General features: G+C 41.0%; 1 protein-coding gene and 1 non-coding gene across 2 annotated transcripts in view; one reads left to right on the forward strand and one right to left on the reverse strand.

The window, feature by feature from the left end:
- Positions 1-25707, forward strand: part of DNER (delta/notch like EGF repeat containing) — a 382981-nt gene that overhangs the window by 333175 nt on the left and 24099 nt on the right. The window contains exon 10 of the mRNA XM_061147964.1: positions 5170-5283. Within this exon, the coding sequence (XP_061003947.1) occupies positions 5170-5283 (114 nt within the window). The remainder of the gene's footprint in view (positions 1-5169; positions 5284-25707) is intronic.
- On the reverse strand, positions 10484-10592 carry LOC133061124 (U6 spliceosomal RNA). The gene has a single exon (XR_009693953.1). It is a non-coding gene; the product is annotated as a U6 spliceosomal RNA (small nuclear RNA).

Here is a 25707-nt window from a genome sequence, read left to right on the forward strand (position 1 = left end):
TTTTAAAGTCCAGAAAAATGTATAATTGAAAAGATAAAAACTCTTTCTTTGTTGGCTAGAATTATTTCCTCTGTGTAACCAGTGGACAAGAATTTCTGGATTGTATACCTAGCCATTCTCAAGTACTGTGATTGATAGAAAAATGGAGAACTCAGGGTTTCTTCCTTTATCAGCTTATTGTTTAACCAGAAGAGCAGACTGTGGCTGGCACACACATGAAATAATGAGGCGAAGGTCAAGGTATCAGTTGTAATTTCTAAAACAAATTAGAAAAGGTTGAGCTCTGTGAGGTTGAAACGCTGGAAAAGTTTTCTTGGAGGAAAGCGGTTTGCATAAAGTAAGATGATGTCCTCAAATGAATAGGAAGTTCAAAGAACACTTCAAGCTAATTTTCCTTACCTGACTTAATTTTCTTGCAGCTAAAATAAAGATTTTTCAGTTGTGAAAATACTAATCACAGCCAAAAATTGTGATGACAACAGAGGTTTAGAACTGGAGCACGACTCTTTGAATTTTTGCTCATTTTGATTCTGAAATTAGCTGCTGGAAAGAGCCCTGTTGAAATAAAGATCTCTTCCGAAACTTTGCCGCTCTATGCCTTAATATAAAAAGTATGATTTTTTATTAGTTTTGACTGATTTACAGTTTATCTTTGCTTGAGACTAAACATAAGTTGCATAATAGTGCGTGCCGCGTCCCTTGCCAGTGGGTGATGCGTGCGTCATTCTAGACTTAGTCTGAGGTGTGGACCTGGTTTTCCCTAACTGAATAGGGTGTTTCTGAGGCGGATTTGGAATGGTGTCTCACTCCTCTGGCAACCCTACCTGTGTTATCGGCCAAAGTACACAGACTGTCGCCCCTCCTGGAAGGACAGGATTCTGGTGGTATAGCCATCATTTCTTCCCCGTGGTCTGATAGAGCCGCTGCTCTACAGGACCTCAGACATACATGCGGGAATCAGACAGCAAAACACATAAGTGATGATTTAACACTGTGAACTCTGGGATCATGGAATCTCCACATGCCCTCAATGTGGCAGAACAGAGTCCTGTCTTGGGAGAGTCAACTTCAAGAGCGGGGGCGAAGGAAAGCGTCATGGTCAGAGGACACAGGATGCCCGACAGTCCGTGTTGTCAAGGGAATGGGGGCTCTTGGGGTGCAGATGAGGGGATCCCAGGGGCCCTAAGGAGCAGAGTTGAAGGGGATGTATCCTGAGCATTTCAATGGTATTCATAACTATCTCTTCTCTGCATTTAAGATTTCTAGCTCATAGTGGTTCAGTTCTGATCAACAAACTGAACAACGTGGTACGTGTTTCTTGCAAAAGGTTTAGCGAGGCTCAGCATATAGAAACATGAGTCGGCAAAGTGCTCTCTGGGGACATTTGAGACCATCTTGCTTCGAAGTTATCCTGTTGCTGTGAAGATTAGTTTTTGTCCCATCTTGCTGCCAGAAAACTCTCAATGAACCTCAAGTGGCTGAATATCTTATCTTTTGAAAAAGAGAAATAACAAAAGAAATAACAAAGGATAAAATCACTGCCCAAAAGGTTGAAGTTGCTTATTATCTTGAGTGTTTTCATCAAATGTATCTTACTGAAGGCTTTTAAAGTTGAGATGCTTAAATACTCAGCCTAGAACGTGCTTTTCAGCCTTATTTGAGTAATGTGGTAATTTGTGTGCTAATGTATTAGTTATATGAATATTTTAAGATTAGGTTGGCAAATGTATTACTAAAAATCCAGAAAAGTATGTCCTTGATTGCTCTTACTTTAGGTCTAATGGAAATTTTTGCTCTTAGATTTCAGAACACTTCTGAACTTTGGTGTGGCTATATTTCCCGTTATAATCGAAAGCTTTTTTTGTCACCTGGTTCCCAGTAATCAGCCTCCTAGGACCTTGTTATTGTTCAGTCTCTATGTCATGTCTGACTGTTTGCGACCCCGTGAACTATCACACATCAGGCCTTCCCTGACCTTGTAAATATGTGAATTCTTGTTTTTTCATAAACACTTGGAAGCAGAAAATGCTCTTTTGCATTTTACTCTTTCAGTTCAGCCTGTGCCACTTGGGTATCACTGGAAAGATGAAAATAGAGACTCCTGGGTGAAGAGACTGTACCCACTCAAGCAATGAGCAATTACCAGTTTTATGCTTTAATCTTTAAATTAGTTTTTTAAATTAAGTAATTATTTGGCTACACTGGGTCTTCATTGCCACCCATGGGCTTTTCTCTGCCTGCAGCAAACAGGGGCTGCTCTTTGTTGAGGAATGCAGGTTTCTCATCGCAGCGGCTTCTCTTGTGGAGCACAGGCTCTAGGTGTGCAGGCTCAGTAGTTGTGGCACGAGGGCTTAGTGTTCCTGCAGCATGTGGAATCTTCCTGGACCAGGGATTGAGCCTGTGTCCCCTGCATTGGCAGGCAGATTCCTAACTACTCAACCACCAGGGAAGTCCAGTCTTTAAATTAGTTTGACCTTGAATATTTACTGTGAGTCGTGGGTTTGTTAAGGATGAGTCAGGGAGGTGCCATCAAGTCTCTGGAGGTAGAGAGGGAGCCAGGAGATATTTGGGGGCTGGGAGTGCTTCCCACCAGGCATGAGGCAGTGGGCTTGGGGTGGTGGTTGCAGGGAGAAAAGTCAGGCAAAGATCTGAAAGGCACTTTAGAAAAATATGTGGTAGAATATTGTTCACAAGTTGGATATGATGGCAAAGGATAAAAAGAAATGAAAACGCATCCATTCTAAGATGCTTTGTTGTTCATTGCTCAGTCTCTCAGTCGTGTCCGACTCTTTGTGACCGCAGCACACCAGGCTTCCCTGTCCTTCACCATCTCCTGAAGTTTGCCGAAACTCATGTCTATTGAGTCGTTGATGCCATCCAACCATCTTATCCTCTGCCACCCACTTCTCCTCCTGCCCTCCATCTTTCCCAGCATCAGAGTCTTCTCCAGTGAGTTGGCTCTTCACATCAGGTGGCCAAAGGATTGAAGCTTTAGCTTCAGCATCAGTCCTTCCAATGAATATTCAGGATTGATTTCCTTTAGGATGGACTGGTTTGATCTCCTTGCAGCCCAAGGGACTCTCAAGAGTCTTCTGCAACACCACAGTTCAGAAACATCAATTCTTTGGTGCTCAGCCTTCTTTATGGTCCAGCTCTCCCATCAGTACATGACTACTGGAAAAACCATAGCTTTAACTATACAGATCTTTGTCAGTTAACTGATATCTCTGCTTTTTAATATGCAGTCTAGGTTTGTCACAGCTTTTTTCCCAAGGAACAAGCACCTTTTAGTTTCATGGCCACAGTCACTGCAGTGATTTTGGAGCCCAAGAAAATAAAAGTCTGTCACTGTGTCCATTCTTTCCCCCATCTATTTGCCATGCAGTGACAGGATTGGATGCCATGGTCTTAGTTTTTTGAATGTTGAGTTTTAAGGCTTCTCCCTCTCCTCTTTCACCTTCATCAAGAGGCTCTTTAGTTCCTCTTCGCTTTACCAGGCTCCAGGAAATCATTAGTGTAACTACAGATAGCGAGTTCTGTTTTCTTTTTCTCTTGCATCCCACGCCCCCCTCCCAACGCCATCCCATTTCCTGAACCTTGCTTCTTAAGACATTGAAAATTAGAAAAGAAAGGAGAGAAAAAAAGTCCCAGCAAGAATAATTTCAGTGTCAAAATGAGTCCCTGGAGGTGGCAGTCCTTTGTACAATGTGAGTGAAGTAGGGAAGTGGAAATTAAATAAATATCCTTTTATTATTTGATTTATGCTTATATTTTCTTGAGACTGTCAGAAAGGATAAAAGTATCATTATATACTTTCTTACACAGAATGTAATTTATCTTCCTCTCCAAAGGGGAGGGGAACAAAGAGAGATTAGCCTATTCATCCATCTGACCTTCCAGTGAAACACCAGAAATTCTACCTTTTTAAGAGCATTGGATTTTTAAAGTTCTTTTGATAAATAAAATGATGAAAATGCTATATAGTCATTGTGAAAAATTCTAACAATGTAGAGATGTACAAAGTGACATGCCAAATAATTTCTTTTTCTCTCAGTTCAGCTTCAAGCCTTTGTGTGCATATGTATACACATAGACTACTTTTTAACACCAGTGGGAACTGTTTTTGTTATAAAGACTGTTTTTCAGTGCCTCTTTTGTTGTTGCTGTTGAATGGGTGCAGAGCTCCATAGACTGTTGTATATTTCCATGGCAGTCGGAGCTCCATCTCGTGAACTGTTTAGTGAGCACAAGATCACATTCAAGTGACCAGCATCATTGGGTCCCTCCCCGCCAGCTTGGTGACCTTGCATTTGGATATTTGTCTCCTAGTGTTGACTCGAGGATCACCTTATACATAAAGCACAGTAGAAGGGGCTGGAACACAGTATGTGTGCAACATGTTGCCTTTCATCTGTGGTGAACTGGTTTGATCTTTGGGGATGAAGTCTAAGGACCTCCTTTCTCCTGTAGTTTTCCAAAACTACAACTGGAGCTCGTTTAAATATCTGACTCCAAATCTTTACCTTCAGGATACTGTTTATCAGTTATGTTGACTTTTTTTGTAGACTGTCTGGCTACGTCTGTTTCTTTTGGAGACTTAGAAAGCATGTGTCACCGATAAATTTTATCTTTCAAAGTTTTAACTTTCTGTTGCCCTGACTTTGGGGTGTGGGGTCAGAGAAAATACAGAGAAGATTTTATGGTGGGACTTATGATTGGGTAGTGAATTTGTTATTTTCTCGTAAGGTGTGTTTTTGCAACTTAAAGTCAAGGGTGGGCTTCCCTGGTGCCTCAGTGGTAAAGAATTCACCTGCCAAAGCAGATGTGGGTTCAATCCCTGGGTTAGGAAGATCCCCTAGAGAAGGAAATGGCAACGCACTCCAGTATTCTTGCCTGGAGCATTCCATGGACAGAGGAGCCTGGTGGGCTACAGTCCATAGGGTCACAAAGAGTTGCACATGACTTAAGTGAGTAAACAACAGCAAAAATCAAGGGTGGGCACATGAGTACATATACATGTGTGCACACGTGCGTGTACATGCACACACATATGCACCCTTCTGGGAATCAGCCTTCACACTGTTCAAGTCTATTCAAACGCTTTCCTTTCAAAGGCCATGGAGCTGGAGACCTTAGCAAGTTACCCTTTTTGCATCTGTGTCTCTGCAGGAATCCACTGCGAATCCTACAAGGACCCGTGCGCTAATGTCAGCTGTCTGAATGGAGGCACCTGTGACGGCGAAGGTCTCAATGGCACATGTGTCTGCGCACCAGGATTTACAGGCAAGTGAGCCAGAAACTGAGTTTTCAAATTACTGCAAAATCCCTGAGATTGCAGCTGTGAAGAAAACCCAGAAACCTCTGTGCATACATTATTGCAAAATATGAATTGTACTGCAGAAGATAAGCAGGCAGCGCTTGGATGGAGACCTGCTTTAAAATAATTTATTGTGTTGTCGTTAAGTGAGGCTCTTAGGATATCAGCATTTGGTTTGAAGACTTGCTGAGCCTGCCCTTGCTATGTACCTTTTCTGACCTGTAGCTCTGAAACGTGAGACATGAACGATTACACTCACACCTGATAAAGTGTCAGTGCTAATGGAGGCGAGAAGGAGAATGGAAGGGTCAAATGTGTCTGCTGCAGAAACTGCATTCCACCACCAGGTTTATTTCTATCGAAAGATAGGCAGTGTCTGGATTTACTTATTTATTTTATTTGAAGGGTAATTACTACGCTGTGATGGTTTTTGCCATACATCAAAATGAATCAATCAGTATGAATTGGCCACAGGCATACATGTGTCCCCTCCATTCCAAACCTCCTCCCCGCTCCCTCTCCATCCCATCCCTCTAGGTTGTCACAGAGCACCAGCTTTGGGAGCCCTGTATTGTACATCAAACTCCCACTGGTTACCTGTTTTACATATGGTAATGTATATGTTTCCACGCTATTCTCTGAAATCATCCCATCCTTTCCTTCACCCACTGAGTCCAAAAGTCTGTTCTTTATGTCTGCATCGCCTTTACTGCCCTACGCATTTGAGTCAGTTCTAATGGGGTGCATGAACCTAGAGCCTCTTATACAGAGTGAAGTAAGTCAGAAAAAGAAAGGCAAATATCGTATATTAACATCTGGATTTTGCATAATGGAGAGATGGTTGGGGGGATTAAGGGAAGATCTTGAATTAGTAGTGAAGGTGAGGACAGGAGAGGTGTGGGCAGAAGGAGTGCATGAGGGAGAAAACATCTGATGGAAGAACAGATGGGGAGGACAGGGCTGGATTCAAGAGGAGCCTCGGAGGCTTCTGGGCTCTGAGTGGGGAAATTCACTGTGGGCAAGGGGAACAAACATAACAAGGGCTCCTTTGAAGTCACCCCTCAAAGACCTCAGGGGGTTGTGAGCACCCCAAACAGATGTGAAGTGTCATATGCGTATGTAAATGCTGAGGGAGAAGTTCTTAAATTGTCATCAGATTCTCAAAAGAAATTAGGAGCCACTTGGGTAGTGCAAGAGAGTTCCAGAAAAGCATCTATTTCTGCTTTATTGACTATGCCAAAGCCTTTGACTGTGTGGATCACAATAAACTGTGAAAAATTCTAACAGACCACCTGACCTGCCTCTTAAGAAACCTGTATGCAGATCAGGAAGCAACAATTAGAACTGGACACGGAACAACAGACTGGTTCCAAATAGGAAAAGGAGTACGTCAAGGCTGTATATTGTCACCCTGCTTATTTAACTTATATGCAGAGTACATCATGAGAAACGCTGGGCTGGAGGAAGCACAAGATGGAATCAAGATTGCCAGGAGAAATATCAATAACCTCAGATATGCAGATGACACCACCTTTATGGCAGAAAGTGAAGAAGAACTGAAGAGCCTCTTGATGAAGTGGAAGAGGAGAGTGAAAAAGTTGGCTTAAAGCTCAACATTCAGAAAACTAAGATCATGGTATCCGGTCCCGTCGCTTCATGGCAAGTCAATGGGGAAACAGTGGAAACAGTGGCTGACTTCATTTTTTGGGGCTCCAAAATCACTGCAGATGGTGACTGCAGCCATGAAATTAAAAGACGCTTACTCCTTAGAAGGAAAGTTATGACAACCCTAGATAGCATATTAAAGAGCAGAGACATTGCTTTGCCAACAAAGGTCTGTCTAGTCAAGGCTGTAGTTTTTCCAGTGGTCATATATGGATGTGAGAGTTGGATGGACTGTGAAGAAAGCTGAGTACCGAAGAATTGATGCTTTTGAACTGTGGTGTTGGAGAAGACTCTCGAGAGTCCCTTGGACTGCAAGGAGATCCAGTCAGTCCATCCTAAAGGAGATCAGTCCTGGATGTTCATTGGAAGGACTGATGCTGAAGCTGAAACTCCAGTACTTTGGCCACCTCATGGGAAGAGTTGACTCATTTGAAAAGACTCTGATGCTGGGAGGGGTTGGGGGCAGGAGGAGAAGGGACGACAGAGGGATGAGATGGCTGGATGGCATCACCGACTCAATGGACTTGAGTTTGGGTAAACTCTGGGAGTGGGTGATGGGCAGGGAGGCCTGGCGTGCAGCAGTTCATGGAGTTGCAAAGAGTCGGACACAACTGAGCAACTGAACTGAACTAGACTGGGTAGTGGGGATTCCATCCTTTGCTTTGTTAGCTGAGCATAGGAGTGCGGAGATGTAGAGTGTAGGTCAGGTCTCTGTTTTTAGCACTTGCTCAGCCAACAAAAGCATCAGGGTCACTCTGGCTTGCAGGTTGGGAAAGGTTAATATACAGGGTGCTGACAGAAGAAGGTGGGCACTGAAGTTTCTGGAAATATGTTATCATTGGCTGGAGAGTGCCTTGCATGCTCACTTCTCCCTGCTAAGCCACAGTGGCCGCCTCACCAACCTTGAAGAATTCCACAGAACCTGGACCCCCAGTCCATCCCTGGGGAACCTCATTTGTGCTTCTGGGGAAGATGCCAACAGTCAAAAATCAGGAGGAGCGACCTCTGATTTTCCTTCTGTTTATCTGTGTCACATCCTTTGTTTTTCTTTTGGCTTTTCCTGGGACTGAGAAGTGGGCTCACTCAGAAAATTATCTGTAGGTGGTTTTTTTTCTGACTGGTTTATAAACATGCAAGGACATTTGTCCTCATCAATAAATGCAAAATAATATTGGGGAAGCATTCCATTTTTTCCCCTAGACATTTATATCCCACAAATAATAAAAAGCTTGGAAGAAAAATGAGCAAATATAGTGCCATAGGGGGAAAAAAAAACCCCACCACTTAAAACTGTGCTACTAGGAGACAGCCATTGTTAACATTTTGTTACATATATCCAGGGGTTTTCCTGAAGGTCTGTTTGTGTTTAAGATACAGTGTGTAGTGTAAATGCATATGTGTGTGCCTGCTAAGTCGCTTCAGTCATATCCAACTCTTTTCGACCCTATGGACTGTGTCCCACCAGGATTCTCTGACCATGAGATTCTCCAGGCAAGAATTCTGGAATGGGTTGCCACGCCCTCCTCCAGGGAATCTTCCTGACCCAGGGATCAAACCCACATCTCCTGCAGTTCCTGCATTGCAGGCAGACTTTTTTACCGCGGAGCCACCGAGGAAGCCCATAAATGCATATATTTGAACATAAAAGTAATCATACTGTTCATACTATTTTTCACTTAAAGATATGTGTATTTTATAAATGTGCTTTCACATTAAGGAATATGCTTCTGTTTATCATTTTTATTGGCTGTCCTGTCATCCATTCCATGATATGTCAGGATTTTTTTTTTAACCCATGCTCAATTCAACTTTTGGAGAGATGGAACTTTTTCCTATTGTAAACAATATTACTGTGAATATTCTTGCATGCATGTCTTTGTGAACTTGTATAATTATTTCTTTGAGCTAATTTCCTAGGAATGGAATCCCAGGATCCAGGAGAATACATACTTATTTCCATATTGCTCTCCAGGAAGAAACCTTGTACCAATATTTACTCCTATCCAGAGTGCAAAGAAGCTTTTATTTCCTTGAAAGTGAAAATGTTAGTCATTAAGTAGTGTCTAAGACTTTGTGACCCCATGGACTGTAGCCCGCCAGGCTCCTCTGTCTATGGGATTTTTTTTTTTTTTTTCAGGCAAGAATACTGGAGTGGATTGCCATTTCCTTCTCCAGGGGTTCTTCGCAACCCAGGGATCAAACCTGCATCTCCTGCGTTGGCAGGCGAATTGTTTTTCCACTGAGCCATCAGGAAAACTCTGAAGAGACCTTTTAAATGAAAATCTAATCTTGTCTCTCCCTACTTAAAATCACCTACTGGCATATCATTGTCTTTAAGACTTTTAACTGGATCATCAGGACCTGGGAGGTTTGGCTGCATCCAGTCTTTCCAGGCTTGTCCTGGGCCCCCCTTGCCTGCTTGATTCCCGAACACCCGTGTCATGCTCTTCTTCTCAGTAGTGTTCTTTCTGTGTGTCTTCTGCCTCTCAATCCCCTCTGCCTCCCCCACTGGCCATATACCTTTTGGTTGTTGTTTAGTTGCTACATCATGTTCAACTCATGTTCTAGGTGAAAAGTCCTCCCCTAGGCCTTTCTCGTTGTTCTTACTGTGATCACAGCAAGCAGGAGGACTCTTCCAATTGAAGTAGGCTCAAACATCACTCTAACTGGTCTTTGAAAATAACAAATGCCTGTTTTTAGTCAGCTGTAGACATTCTTCAACATTTTTCAGCTACGTTTCAGTATTTGTCTTTCAGTTCACAGGAGAATATTCTGTAATTTCCAGCTCATTTTCACAGGCACATGTCATCAGTGTTTTATTCTCATTGAGATTTTAATTTGCCTTTCTTTGTTGTTGAGCATCTTTCATGTAGTTACTGATCCTTCAGATATCTTTGGGCTTCCCTGGTAGCTCAGATGGTAAAGAATCTGCCTGCAGTTCAGGAGATGTGGGTTCAATACCTGGGTTGAGAAGATCCCCTGGAGAAGGAAATGGCTACCCACTCCAGTATTCTTGCGTGGAGAATCCCATGGACAGAGGAGCCTGGCGGGCTACAGTCCATGGGGTCACAAAGAGTAGGACACAACTGAGAAACTACTTTCACTTTTTTCCTTTCATATGTCTTCCCTTGTGAAGGGTCTTTTCAAATTTTTTGCGCATTTTTTAGAAATTGAATTTTTGTCATGTCATTGAGTTGTTAGAGTAATTTGCATATTCTAGATACAAATCCTTTGTCAGATAAACATTTGGCTTGTCCATTCATTCTTTTTTTTTCCCCCAGCAGTACATCCATCCATACATTCTTTTTTTTTTAATTAATTTATCTTTTGTTGAAGGATAATTGCTTTACAGAATTTTGCTGTTTTCTGTCAAACCTCGACATGAATCAGCCATAGGTATAGGTATATCTCCTCCCTTTTGAACTCCCTCCCGTCTCCCTCCCCATCCCTCCCGTCTAGGTTGATACAGAGCCCCTGCTTGAGTTTGCTGAGCCATACAGCAAAAATATGGAGCATTTCATGGATTTGCATGTCATCCTTGCTCAGGAGCCGTGCTAATTTTCTCTGTATTGGTCTAATTTTTTACTATATGTGCTGCCAAAATGAGCACCTTCCATGCATTCTTAATTTTTTTTCTTTTTTTTTTGGTGGGGAGCAAGTGCTGGGTTTTGTTTTTTTTTTTTGGTAATCTCTAATTTATCAATTTTTTTCTCTTTTGGTTTATTCTTTCTTTGCCTACCTTATGATGATGACATTTTACTCAATGTTTTCTTCTAGAATTTTTAAAAATAGATTTTGCTTTTAGGTTTAGGTCTTGAGTTAATTTTTTGTGTGTGTGGTGTGACTTAAGGATGGAAGTTTATTTTTTCCCCATGTAAGTACAAAGTTATCCTAGCAGCTTAGCTAGCAGAATTCATTAGCACATTTTTTTTTTAGGAAATGATTGACTATCTGTATGTCTTTTTTTTCCCCCTTGGGCTGTTTTTTCAAAATCAAAGTTTTTATTTTGAGATAATTGAAACTTCAAACTTCATGAACAGTTTCAGTAAATAATAGAGGGATCCAGTGTACAGTTTACCCTCAGTGACAACATGTTGTAGAACTACAGTACAGTGTCTTTCCCAGGTTACTGACTGACACAGTCACGATCCAGACCATTTCCATCATAAGGATTCCTCATGCTGTCCTTTGATAGCCACGCCCATTTCTTGTCCACTACAGGAAAATTTCCTTAATCCCTGGGAAGTGCTAATCTGTTCTGCATCTTTATAACTTTGGTATTTCAAAAACATTTTATACATGGAATCATATAACATGTAACCTTTCAAGTTTTTTTCACTCAGCATAATTCTCTGGCAATTCATCCAGATCATTGTGTGTATCAAGTGTCTTCCTTTTTATTGCTGATCTGCCTTCTATGGTATGAATACTCCACAATTTGTTTAACTATTCACCTGTTGAAAGAAATCTGAGTTTTTTCCAAGTATGAGCTATTACAAAGAAAGCTGCTGCAAATGTTCACTTACAGTTCTTTTGTGTGAATATAACTTTTCATTTTGTTCTGTAACAGTTGCCCAGGAATTCAAGTGCTGGGTCATTTAGTAGTTGATATGGACTTTTCAAAAAAAGAAAAAAAGATGTCAGAATATTTCCAGAGTGATTTAACCATCTTTTCCTTCCCATTTACCATGCATAATAATCCAGTTCATCTCTCCCCTTGCTAGCATTTGATATTGTCTTCATTTTTTATTTTGATATGTGTCTAGTGATGTCTTGTGGTTTTAATCTGAATTTCCCTAATGATAAATATGGGCTTCCCTGATGGCTCAGCAGATAAAACATCTGCCTACAGTGCAGGAGACACAGGAAATGGGTTTGATCCCTGGGTCGGGAAGATCCCCTGGAGTAGGAAAATGGCATCCCACTGCACTATTCTTTCCTGAACTCTCCCATGGACAGAGGAGCCTGGCGGGCTACAGTCTGTGGGATCGCAAAGAGTCGGATATGCCTGAGTGACTGATGCACACACGAATGATAAATGATGTTGGACCCCTTTTCGTGTGATTATTTTACATCTCCACTTCCTCTTTGGCCAAATATCCCTGCATGTCCTTTGTTGACTTTCTAAGCACATCCCACATATCAAGGCTACATACTATCAGTATGATTTCTGACCACTGATGTTGACCTTGATGACTTAACTGGGATAGTGTTTACCAGATTTTTCCCCTGTAATGTTATTCTTTCCCCCTCTTGGCATATTTTACTCTTTGAAAGGACCACACTTAAGGAATGGGGAGTTATACCACATCTTTGAAGGAAAAGTCACTAAACTATGTGAAATTCTTCTGTAGGAGAGATTTGTCTGTTTTGCCACATTTGTTTGTATCAGTGTGGCGTTATGGATATTTATTTTATGCTTCGAGTTAAATCCAGAATATTTTAATTTATTTTGTTGCTCAGAATGTTCCAGATTTTGGACATTGGGAATCCTTTCATTTGGCTCCTGTTGTCCCCGAACTATGAACATACTTTGTTGTTGTGTTGGTGGTGGTTGTGTGGGTGTTTTGTATGCTTTCTGGCACTGAAGATACCCCAGTCTTATCTTGTATATTTCTTGCTCTAGTCTTAGAATCAGCCGTCTCTCCAAGGAGAATAGTTCCCTTTATTGGAGAATGGTACTAGAAACCAAGATCTTACCTCAAGCTGTGCTCAATATTCCAGGCAGGCCTTTGCTTCTAGATCCTCTCAGCTGACGTAGCAAGCGAATGTGTCTGTATACTAACCCATGTATTTATAAATATTGCCATCGCGTTCAGTTCAGTTCAGTTCAGTCGCTCAGTCGTGTCCGACTCTTTGCAACTCCATGAACTGCTGCACGCCAGGCCTCCCTGTCCATCACTAACTCCCAGAGTTTACCCAAACTCATGTCCATTGAGTCGGTGATGCCATCCAACTGTCTCATCCACTGTCGTCCCCTTCTCCTCCTGCCCTCAATCTTTCCCAACATCAGGGTCTTTTCAAATGAGTCAGCTCTTCGCATCAGGTGGCCAAAGTATTGGAGTTTCAGCTTCAACATCAGTCCTTCCAATGAACATCCAGGACTGATCTTCTTTAGGATGGACTGACTGGATCTCCTTGCAGTCCAAGGGTCTCTCAAGAGTGTTCTCCAACACCACAATTCAGAGGCATCAATTCTTCAGCCCTCAGCTTTTTTTATAGTCCAACTCTCGCATCCATACATGGCTACTGGAAAAGCCATAGCCTTGACTAGACGGACCTTTGTTGGCAAAGTAATGTCTCTGCTTTTTAATATGCTATCTAGGTTGGTCATAACTTTCCTTCCAAGGAGTAAGCGACTTTTAATTTCATGGCTGCAATCACCATCTGCAGTGATTTTGGAGCCCAGAAAAATAAAGTCAGCCACTTTTTCTATTGTTTTCCCATCTATTTGCCATGAAGTGATGGGATCAGATGCCATGATCTTAGTTTTCTGAATGTTGAGCTTTAAGCTAGCTTTTTTACTCTCCTCTTTCACTTTCATCAAGAGGCTCTTCAGTTCTTCTTCACTTTCTACCATAAGGGTGGTATCATCTGCATATCTGAAGTTATTGATATTTCTCCCAGCAATCTTGATTCCAACTTGTGCTTCTTCCAGCCCAGCATTTCTCATGATGTGCTCTGCATATAAGTTAAATAAGCAGGGTGACAATATACAGCCTTGACGTACTCCTTTTCCTATTTGGAACCAGTCTGTTGTTCCATGTCCAGTTCTAACTGTTGCTTCCTGACCTGCATACAGATTTCTCAAGAGGCAGGTCAGGTGGTCTGGTATTCCCATCTCTTTCAGAATTTTCCACAGTTTAATGTGATCCACACAGTCAAAGGCTTTAGCATAGTCAGTAAAGCAGAAATAGATGTATTTCTGGAACTCTCCTGCTTTTTTGATGATCCAGCGGATGTTGGCAATTTGATCTCTGGTTCCTCTGCCTTTTCTAAAACCAGCTTGAACATCTGGAAGTTCATGGTTCACGTATTGCTGAAGCCTGGCTTGGAGAATTTTGAACATTACTAGCGTGTGAGATGAATGCAATTGTGCGGTAGTTTGAGCATTCTTTGGCATTGCCTTTCTTTGGGATTAGAATGAAAACTGACCTTTTCCAGTCCTGTGGCCAGTGCTGAGTTTTGCGTAGCCATCTCTATTTGAATTAAGCTAAACATGAATTTATACTAATTTCTCCAACTCTACTCCATTGCTACATGGATCATTGCAGTCTTCTCTCTTGTTTATTTGAAAATTCCCACACCAACAGCAAGATTCCTGGCTAGTACCATCCAGCATCATTTTCCTTGTTTAATTCCTGCATACGTGTAGAGCAGAGTCAGAATTCTCAACTTGTATCCTTGTGGGAACAGCTTTATACTCAGTGCTGGCGTCCAGCCCCTTTTGCCTTCGGTCCTGCCAGCTCTGCCCATCCCAAGGTCACTTAGGTCAGCACTGCCCCTCACCCCTCACGGAGCTTTGGGTCATACATTTGTAAATACTCTTGGATGATTTTCTTCACAGTCTGCATTCTTTTCTGGGATCTTCCAACTAGAAGGCTTGCTTTTATTTTTCCTATTGAAGTACAAATCTCAGGCACCATTTTTTGAAAAGGCTGCCTTTCCTAGACAGAATTCCTTCTAAACCTTTGTCAAAAATCAGTTGGCGATATTCATTTGAATTCTCCCTTCTGTTTCATTGATCTGTGTGTCTATTCCTCTGCCATTGCAACTCCATCTTCATTACTGTGCATGCTCCATCACTCAGTTATGTCAGACTCTTTGTGGCCCCATGGACTGAAGCCTGCCAGGCTCCTCTCTGTCCATGGAATTTTCCAGGCAAAAGTACTGAGGTGGTTTGCAATTTCCTACTCTAGGGGATCTTCTCAACCCAAGGATCGAACCCACGTTGCCTGCATTTGGCAGGTGGGTTTTTGAGCCACGTGAGAAGCGTTATAACCGTAGTTGTATAATATCGAAACCAGGCAGAATGATCTTCTCAATTACTCTTTTTCTTTCAAAACTGTTTGACATATACTAATTTCTTCACCTTTCCATAAAAATTTTATTTTTTTTTAAATTTTATTTATTTATTTTTATTATTTTTTTTATTATTTTTATTTTTTTTTTCCAGTGGGTTTTGTCATACATTGATATGAATCAGCCATGGATTTATATGTATTCCCAATCCCGATCCCCCCTCCCACCTCCCTCTCCACCCGATTCCTCTGGGTCTTCCCAGTGCACCAGGCCGGAGCACTTGTCTCGTGCATCCCACCTGGGCTGGTGATCTGTTTCACCATAGATAGCATACATGCTGTTCTTTTGAAATATCCCACCCTCACATTCTCCCACAGAGTTCAAAAGTCTGTTCTGTATTTCTGTGTCTCTTTTTCTGTTCTGCATATAGGGTTATCGTTATCACCTTTCTAAATTCCATATACATGTGTCAGTATGCTGTAATGTTCTTTATCTTTCTGGCTTACTTCACTCTGTATAAGGGGCTCCAGCTTCATCCATCTCATTAGGACTGGTTCAAATGAATTCTTTTTAATGGCTGAGTAATATTCCATGGTGTATATGTACCACAGCTTCCTTATCCATTCATCTGCTGATGGGCATCTAGGTTGCTTCCATGTCCTGGCTATTATAAACAGTGCTGCGATGAACATTGGGGTGCACGTGTCTCTTTCAGATCTGGTTTCCTCAGTGTGTATGCCCAGAAGTGGGATTGCGGGGTCATATGGCAGTTCTATTTCCAGTTTTTTAAGGAATCTCCACACTGTTTTCCATAGCGGCTGTACTAGTTTGCATTCCCACCAACAGTGTAAGAGGGTTCCCTTTTCTCCACACCCTCTCCAGCATTTATTGCTTGTAGACTTTTGGATAGCAGCCATCCTGACTGGCGTGTAATGGTACCTCATTGTGGTTTTGATTTGCATTTCTCTAATAATGAGTGATGTTGAGCATCTTGTTAGCCATCTGTATGTCTTCTTTGGAGAAATGTCTGTTTAGTTCTTTGGCCCATTTTTTGATTGGGTCATTTATTTTTCTGGAATTGAGCTTCAGGAGTTGCTTGTATATTTTTGAGATTAATCCTTTGTCTGTTTCTTCATTTGCTATTATTTTCTCCCAATCTGAGGGCTGTCTTTTCACCTTACTTATAGTTTCCTTTGTAGTGCAAAAGCTTTTAAGTTTCATTAGGTCCCATTTGTTTAGTTTTGCTTTTATTTCCAATATTCTGGGAGGCGGGTCATAGAGGATCTTGCTTTGATTTATGTCGGAGAGTGTTTTGCCTATGTTCTCCTCTAGGAGTTTTATAGTTTCTGGTCTTACATTTAGATCTTTAATCCATTTTGAGTTTATTTTGGTGTATGGTGTTAGAAAGTGTTCTAGTTTCATTCTTTTACAAGTGGTTGACCAGTTTTCCCAGCACCACTTGTTAAAGAGGTTGTCTTTTTTCCATTGTATATCCTTGCCTCCTTTGTCAAAGATAAGGTGTCCATAGGTTCGTGGATTTATCTCTGGGCTTTCTATTCTGTTCCATTGATCTATATTTCTGTCTTTGTGCCACTACCATACTGTCTTGATGACTGTGGCTTTGTAGTAGAGTCTGAAGTCAGGCAGGTTGATTCCTCCAGCTCCATTCTTCTTTCTCAAGATTACTTTGGCTATTCGAGGTTTTTTGTATTTCCATACAAATTGTGAAATTCTTTGTTCTAGTTCTGTGAAAAATACCGTTGGTAGCTTGATAGGGATTGCATTGAATCTATAGACTGCTTTGGGTAGAATAGCCATTTTGACAATATTAATTCTTCCAATCCATGAACACTGTATGTTTCTCCATCTGTTTGTGTCCTCTTTGATTTCTTTCATCAGTGTTTTATAGTTTTCTATGTATAGGTCCTTTGTTTCTTTAGGTAGATATACTCCTAAGTATTTTATTCTTTTTGTTGCAATGGTGAATGGTATTGTTTCCTTAATTTCTCTTTCTGTTTTTTCATTGTTAGTATATAGGAATGCAAGGGATTTCTGTGTGTTAATTTTATATCCTGCAACTTTACTATATTCATTGATTAGCTCTAGTAATTTTCTGGTAGAGTCTTTAGGGTTTTCTATGTAGAGGATCATGTCATCTGCAAACAGTGAGAGTTTTACTTCTTCTTTTCCTATCTGGATTCCTTTTACTTCTTTTTCTGCTCTGATTGCTGTGGCCAGAACTTCCACCACTATGTTGAATAGTAGTGGTGAGAGTGGGCACCCTTGTCTTGTTCCTGATTTCAGGGGAAATGCCTTCAATTTTTCACCATTGAGGGTGATGCTTGCTGTGGGTTTGTCATATATAGCTTTTATTATGTTGAGGTATGTTCCTTCTATTCCTGCTTTTTGGAGAGTTTTAATCATAAATGAGTGTTGAATTTTGTCAAAGGCTTTCTCTGCATCTATTGAGATAATCATATGGTTTTTATCTTTCAATTTGTTAATGTGGTGTATTACATTGATTGATTTGCGGATATTAAAGAATCCTTGCATTCCTGGGATAAAGCCCACTTGGTCATGGTGTATGATTTTTTTAATATGTTGTTGGATTCTGTTTGCTAGAATTTTGTTAAGGATTTTTGCATCTATGTTCATCAGTGATATTGGCCTGTAGTTTTCTTTTTTTGTGGCATCTTTGTCTGGTTTTGGAATTAGGGTGATGGTGGCCTCATAGAATGAGTTTGGAAGCTTACCTTCTTCTGCAGTTTTCTGGAAGAGTTTGAGTAAGATAGGTGTTAGCTCTTCTCTAAATTTGTGGTAGAATTCAGCTGTGAAGCCATCTGGTCCTGGGCTTTTGTTTGCTGGAAGATTTTTGATGACAGTTTCGATTTCCTTGCTTGTGATGGGTCTGTTAAGATCTTCTATTTCTTCCTGGTTCAGTTTTGGAAAGTTATACTTTTCTAAGAATTTGTCCATTTCATCCAAGTTGTCCATTTTATTGGCATAGAGCTGCTGGTAGTTGTCTCTTATGATCCTTTGTATTTCAGTGTTGTCTGTTGTGATCTCTCCATTTTCATTTCTAATTTTGTTAATTTGGTTTTTCTCTCTTTGTTTCTTAATGAGTCTTGCTAATGGTTTGTCAATTTTGTTTATTTTTTCAAAAAACCAGCTTTTAGCTTTGTTGATTTTTGCTATGGTCTCTTTAGTTTCTTTTGCATTTATTTCTGCCCTGATTTTTAAGATTTCTTTCCTTCTTCTAACCCTGGGGTTTTTCATTTCTTCCTTCTCTAATTGCTTTAGGTGTAGAGTTAGGTTATTTAATTGGTTTTTTTCCTGTTTCTTGATGTAAGCCTGTAATGCTATGAACCTTCCCCTTAGCACTGCTTTTACAGTGTCCCATAGGTTTTGGGTTGTTGTGTTTTCATTTTCATTCATTTCTATACATATTTTGATTTCTTTTTTGATTTCTTCTATGATTTGTTGGTTATTCAGAAGCGTGTTATTTAGCCTCCATATGTTTGAAGTTTTAACTATTTTTTCCCTATAACTGAGATCTAATCTTACTGCACTGTGGTCAGAAAAGATGACTGGAATGATTTCAATTTTTTTGAATTTTCCAAGACCAGATTTATGGCCCAGGATGTGATCTATTCTGGAGAATGTTCCGTGTGCACTTGAGAAAAAGGTGAAGTTGATTGTTTTGGGGTGAAATGTCCTATAGATATCAATTAGGTCTAGCTGGTCCATTGTGTCATTTAAGGTTTGTGTTTCCTTGTTAATTTTCTGTTTAGTTGATCTATCCATAGTTGTGAGTGGGGTATTAAAGTCTCCCACTATTATTGTGTTACTATTAATTTCCTCTTTCATACTCGTTAGTGTTTGCCGTACATATTGCGGTGCTCCTATGTTGGGTGCATATATATTTATAATTGTTATATCTTCTTTTTTGATTGATCCTTTGATCATTATGTAGTGTCCTTCTTTGTCTCTTTTCACTTCCTTTATTTGAAAGTCTATTTTATCTGATATGAGTATTGCGACTCCTGCTTTCTTTTGGTCTCCGTTTGCATGAAATATTTTTTTTCCAGCCCTTCACTTTTAGTCTGTATGTGTCTCTTGTTTTGAGGTGGGTCTCTTGTAGACAGCATATATAGGGGTCTTGTTTTTGTATCCATTCAGCCAATCTTTGTCTTTTGGTTGGGGCATTCAACCCATTTACATTTAGGGTAATTATTGATAGGTGTGGTCCCATTGCCATTTACTTTGTTGTTTTGGGTTCACGTTTGTACAACCTTTCTGCATTTCCTGTCTAGAGAAGATCCTTTAGCATTTGTTGAAGAGCTGGTTTGGTGGTGCTGAATTCTCTCAGCTTTTGCTTATCTGTAAAGCTTTTGAATTCTCCTTCATATCTGAATGAGATCCTTGCTGGATACAGTAATCTAGGTTGTAGGTTATTCTCTTTCATTACTTTCAGTATGTCCTGCCATTCCCTTCTGGCCTGGAGGGTTTCTATTGATAGATCAGCTGTTATCCTTATGGGAATCCCTTTGTGTGTTATTTGTTGTTTTTCCCTTGCTGCTTTTAATATTTGTTCTTTGTGTTTGATCTTTGTTAATTTGATTAATATGTGTCTTGGGGTGTTTCGCCTTGGGTTTATCCTGTTTGGGACTCTCTGGGTTTCTTGGACTTGGGTGGCTATTTCCTTCCCCATTTTAGGGAAGTTTTCAGCTATTATCTCCTCGAGTATTTTCTCATGGCCTTTCTTTTTGTCTTCTTTTTCTGGAACTCCTATGATTCGAATATTGGGGCGTTTCACAGTGTCCCAGAGGTCCCTGAGGTTGTCCTCATTTCTTTTGATCCTTTTTTCTTTTTTCCTCTCTGCTTCATTTATTTCCACCATTTTATCTTCTACCTCACTTATCCTATCTTCTGCCTCCGTTATTCTACTCTTGGTTCCCTCCAAAGTGTTTTTGATCTCATTCATTGCATTATTCATTTGTAATTGACTCTTTTTTATTTCTTCTAGGTCTTTATTAAACAGTTCTTGAATCTTTTCAATCTTTGTTTCCAGGCTATTTATCTGTAACTCCATTTTGTTTTCAAGATTTTGGATCATTTTTATTATCATTATTCTAAATTCTCTTTCAGGTAGATTCCCTATCTCTTCCTCTTTTGTTTGACTTGGTGGGCATTTTTCATGTTCCTTTACCTGTTGGGTATTTCTTTGCCTTTTCATCTTGTTTAGATTGCTGTATCTGGAGTGGGCTTTCTGTATTCTGGAGGTCTGTGGTTCCTTTTTGTTGTGGAGGATTAACCCAGTGGGTGGGGTTTGACGATTGGCTTGTCGAGATTTCCTGGTTAGGGAAGCTTGCGTCAGTGTTCTGGTGCGTGGAACTTGATTTCTTCTCTTTGGAGAGCAATGGAGTGCCCAGTAATGAGTTTTGAGATGGGTCTATGTGTTAAGTGTGACCTTGGGCAGCCTGTATATTGATGTTCAGGGCTATGTTCCTGTGTTGCTGGAGAATTTGCGTGGTATGTCTTGCTTTAAAACTTATTGGCTCTTGTGTGGTGGTTGGTTTCAGTGTAGGTATGGAGGCTTTTGGACAGTCACTTATTACTTAAAGTTCCTTGTAGTCAGGAGTTTTCTGGTGTTCTCAGGTTTTGGGCTTAAGTCTCCTGCCTCTGGATTTCAGTTTTATTCTTCCTGTAGTCTCAGGACTTCTCCAACTATACAGCCCTAATAAGAAAACTTCTAGGTTAATGGCTAAAAGATTCTCCCCCGTTAGGGACACCCAGAGAGGTTCACAGAGTCACATGAAGAAGAGGAGAGGGAGGAGGGAGATAGAGATGAACAGGAGGAGAAAAAAAGGGGGACTCAAGAGGAGAGAGACAGATCTACGCAGCTGTCTGTTCCCAGAATGTTCTCCGTTGCCCAGTCACCTACAAAGATTCACAGAATTGGATTGGGAAGAGAAGGGGAAAGGAGGAAATAGAGGTGTTCTGAGGTAGAAAACAGAGAGTCAAGATTGGGAGAGAATAATCTTCGGTTTAAAAATAGGGCTTCTCTTCTTTTTTTTTTTTTTGTAAGGTTATAGTGTATTGAAAATGAAAATTAAGGAGTAGTAGAGGAGTACTAGAGGACTTTAAAAGAAATAAGAGAAAAAGGAAAATAGAAGAGAAAAAGGAAAGAAAAAAAAAAAAAGAAAAAAAAAATTTTTTTCCCCCCCTAATTAAAAAATCGTAAAAGTCTATGAAAATGAAAGTTAAGGAGTAATGGGGGAGTAATAGGGGATTTTAAAGGAAAATAAAAGAGAAAAACTAAAAAAGAAAAAAGAAAAAAAAAGAAAAAAATTTAAAAAAATAAAAAAAAATAAAAAAGAGAAAAAAGTAAAATTATATCTAGGAGTTTCTCTGGAGCTGTTGCGGTCAGTCTGGGTTCGGCTCAGTTTCAGATAGCTCCTCGTTCCAGCTTACGCTTCTCGATATCTACAGGCTCCTCCGGTGTAGTCAATGTTTCCTAGAGGGATTTTAATCTGTTGCACCAGTCCCTTCTGAAGCGGTTCCCTTTGTTTATCTGGCTTCTGTTTGCCGGTCTCTTCAGAGCCTCATTTCCGCCCTGACACAGGCGGGTGGAGGTGGACTCTTATTCAGGTAGCTAGTTCCGTCGCTCCGCGGGGAGGGGCTGGCGCTGCGGGGAGGGGCTTGCGCCACGGGGAGGGGCTTGCGGTGCCGGGAGGGGTTGTCGCTGTGGTGACGGGCTTGCGCCGCGGGGACAGGCTGGTGCTGCCGGGAGGGGCCGCCGCTGCCCTCTCCGTCTGCGCCGCTCAGGCTTCCGGCTGTTCTATATGGAGTGCGCCCCGCGCTGCGCGAGGTTCCAGCCCTCGGGTGTTCCACAAAAGCGCGGAACGAAAAGCTGCGCCTGCTCTCTGTGCCTTCCCCGTCAGAGCGGTCCAGGCAGCGAGGGGCTTGGTGGGCGCACTCTCCCCAGGTGTGGCGCGCCCCCTCCCTTCCGCGGACCCAGTCTCAGTTTCCGCGGGCGCCAGTCGGGTGCGCGCGCCTTCTGCCCTCCGCGTCCCCAGCCCCAGTCCCGCCCGCGCCGGTCGGGTGCCTGCGCCCTGTGTCTCGCCGCGACCTTCCCCTCCCCCCTGCCTCCTGCCTCCGGCGGGGCTGGGCCGGTCCGCAGCCTGCGAGCTCCTCTCTGGACCCTCTCGGTCTCTTTGTTCTGCGAACGGCCGGCAGTGTGTTAGGGCCGGTTAATTTACTCTCTCTCCTTTGGTCTCCCACAGTTCATGTTGGCAACTCACAGAAGCTCCCTCCGATTGTCCTCAGGGCACTCAGGCCCGGACCCTACCCCAAGCAATGCCGCCTAAGAGCTCCCAGGACGGATCTCCGTCCTTAGCTCTTTTGTCTCACTTTTTATCTTTTATATTTTGTCCTACCTCCTTTCGAAGACAATGGGCTGCTTTTCTGGGCGCCTGATGACCTCAGCTAGCGATCAGAAGTTGTTTTGCGAAGTTTGCTCTGTGTTCAGTTATTCTTTTGATGAATTTGTAGGAGAGAAAGTGGTCTCCCCGTCCTACTCCTCCGCCATCTTCCATAAAAATTTTAAAATAATATTCTCTGTATCTCCAAAAGTGTTTGGTGAAGTATTGATAAAAATTCTGTTAAATTTGTATATTAATTTGGAGAGAGTTGATACCATTACTATTTGGAGCCTTCCAATCCATGAACAACAACAAAAAATCCATGAACACACATGATGCTCCATATATTTAGATCTTTGGTTTCTTTCATCAGCATTTTATAGTTTTCAGCATGTAACTCCCATACATGTACAGCTAAAGATTTCTCCCTTTTTTGAGTGATTATAAATAGAATTGTAGTTTGGTGTGCACATGTTCATTGCTAGTGTGCAGATATACAATTGATTTTTGTATGTTTGTCTTGTGTCCTCTAACTTTGATGAGTTCATTCGCTTTAGGATTTCAAAGGTAGATTCCTTGGGATTTTATACATAGATAATGATATTTTCTAAAAATAGGGACATTTTTATTTCTTTCTTTTTGATATGTATTAGTTTTCTTCTCCTTTATTGTCTTATTACACTGGCTAGAACGTCTCACACTAGTTTGAATAAGAACGGTGATAGTAGACATTTTTACTTTGTTCCCAGGATTAGGGGAAAAGCATTCAGTCTTTCACCATTAAGTATAATGTTGTGCATGTACACATGTACTCAGCTGTGTCCAACTCTTTTTCGAACTCATGGACTGTTAATACTGGAATGGGTTGCTATTTCCTTCTCCAGGGAATCTTCCTGACCCAGAGGTCAAACCCATGTCTCCTGCATTGGCAGGCAGATTCTTTATCACCGTGTCACCTGGGAAGTCCCAAGTATAATGTTAGCTATAGATTTTTTAGATTTATTCCTATCAAGTTGAGGAGGTAACTCTCTATTCCTTGTTTGCTGATAGCTTTAGTTATAAATAGCTGTTGAATTTTTCCAAATGCTTTTTCTGCATCAATTGATGTTATCATATGATTTTTCTTCTTTAATCTATTAGTATGATGGATTATATTGACTGATTCTCAAATATTGAATTAATTTCTTGTCTGTCTGGAATAAACACCATTTTGTCATAGTGTACAATTCTTTTTCTATATCACTGAATCCTGTCCTCTAATATTTTGTTCAGAATTTTTGTGCCTGTATTCATGAGGGATATTTGTAGTTTTCTCTTTTTATTAATATTGTCTTTGACATTTTTATATTTAGAAGTTCCACTCACCTTTTTTTTTATATCTTCCGTTTTTATCTTCATCTTCCCCATGATTTCCCTTCACATTTTGAACAAATTTCTTATTTATTCACCATCATCTGTTGCTGATATTTCTGGATCTCTGAATTTTGACTGACTTCCCTTCTGGGTATGCATCCCATGTTCCTGCTTTTTTTGCACATCTGGTATTTGTTTGTCTGAATGGTCATTGTGAGTCATTAAGTTTTTGAGTAATTGAATTTCTTTTAAAAATACAGGCCTTCTTTGTGGCGAGTAGGTAAGTTACGTGCTGACCCGATTGATTCTTTCAAAGTTTGTTCTGTATTTTGGAAGGTGAAACTCTAGTTGCATTTACCGTAGGGATAGTTACATCCTACTACTTAGGTGTGACCTTTTCCTCTGTGAATGCCTGGGGCGGGGGTGGTGGGGAGGTCAGTGAAATGTCTGTATTCCAACTTGTGAAAGTTTAAATGCTTCCCAGTCCTCTGTGAGGTGTGGGCACTGTCCATCTTTCCTCCCCTTTGCTCTGCCTGTGGCGTTCCATCCGACTCAGGCACAGTATTCAACAATAAACTCAAGGGCTGCAGCGTTTCTCTGGTGCTCCTTTTCTGTGTGGCTCTAACTTCTGTGCTGGTCTGTCCTACAAATCACAGCTACCTGAGTGCTAAGTCTCTTCAGTCGTGTCTAACTCTTTGCGACGCTGTGGGCTGTAGCCTGCCAGGCTCCTTGGGCCGTGGTATTCTCCAGGCAAGAATACTGGAGTGGGTTGCCGTGCCCTTCTCCAGGGGATCTTCCCAGCCTAGCCGTGTCTCGTACGCCTCCTGCATTGGCAGGCAGGTTCTTTACCATTAGCACCACCTGTGAAGCCTGACCCGTTCCAAATTCCAATTATGCCCCTCAGTTCAGCAAAACCACTGTGTTTTAAATTGGTTCCAGGCAGAAAGCCAGGATGGTGTTGGTTCTCCAATGTTTTCTTTCTCTTCTCTCAGCAATCAGTTAGGCACTGCCTGTTGTCTAATGTTTTGAAGGTTTTTTTTAAAAAAATATATATTTTGTTCACTTGTTTAATTATTTACACTGGGAAGGCAAGTCAGGTTCCAGATACTCCATCACTGTAGAAGTTCCTAGTAATTATTTAGATTCATTTTATCTGAAGTAAAATGCTTGTAAATTATGAAGGAGTTATGGTTAAAGCACTTGTTCCAGTGCCTGGCACATAGTAGGCTAAAATTTTATAATACTGGATATTACGATTATAATAATTTTCATTGATGTCATTCAGTGGAGGCTCTATTAATCCTGGAATTTACTGACAGCGGTGACTTTTGATTTCTTACCTTTCTCATTTTAATTTATCCAAGGGAAGCATACAGAATTAAACAGTACACTTGTAAATTTGCATAAATACTACCAAAAGTGATACCTACTATGCAGATTGCCTCTTACAAAGTAGTAGATTGAAAAGCAATTGGAAAAGATTTAAGGCTCAGACTGATTTCTAGCCTTAGTCAAGTAAAAATTTCATTTCATATTCTCTTTGCAAATGTTATTCAAGCACAGCGATGATTTAAAAGTAATTGATTTTCCCCACTCAAATAAAAAACGTAAGCAACTCAAGAAAAAAGTAATCTGGCTCAAGCCAGCAAAAGCATCAAGATTTATGAAGTAAACTATGAGTGGAGAAAGATGATATAATGTACTGAAGACTCTTCTACTAAAATAAGCTAGAATGCATATTGCTTGGAGATCGAATGGTGAGGTGTTGAAATGTACATAAAAATATAATACTCCTAATACAAAGAAACATAAATGAAACCCAATTTACTCCCTATGTGCCCAGTTGCTCAGTCATGTCCGACTCTTTGTGGCCCCATGGACTGTAGCCCACCAGGCTCCTCTGCCCGTGGAATTTTCCAGGCAAGA

The sequence above is a fragment of the Dama dama genome, chromosome 8, assembly GCF_033118175.1.
Source record: "Dama dama isolate Ldn47 chromosome 8, ASM3311817v1, whole genome shotgun sequence".
Taxonomy (NCBI): domain Eukaryota; kingdom Metazoa; phylum Chordata; class Mammalia; order Artiodactyla; family Cervidae; genus Dama; species Dama dama.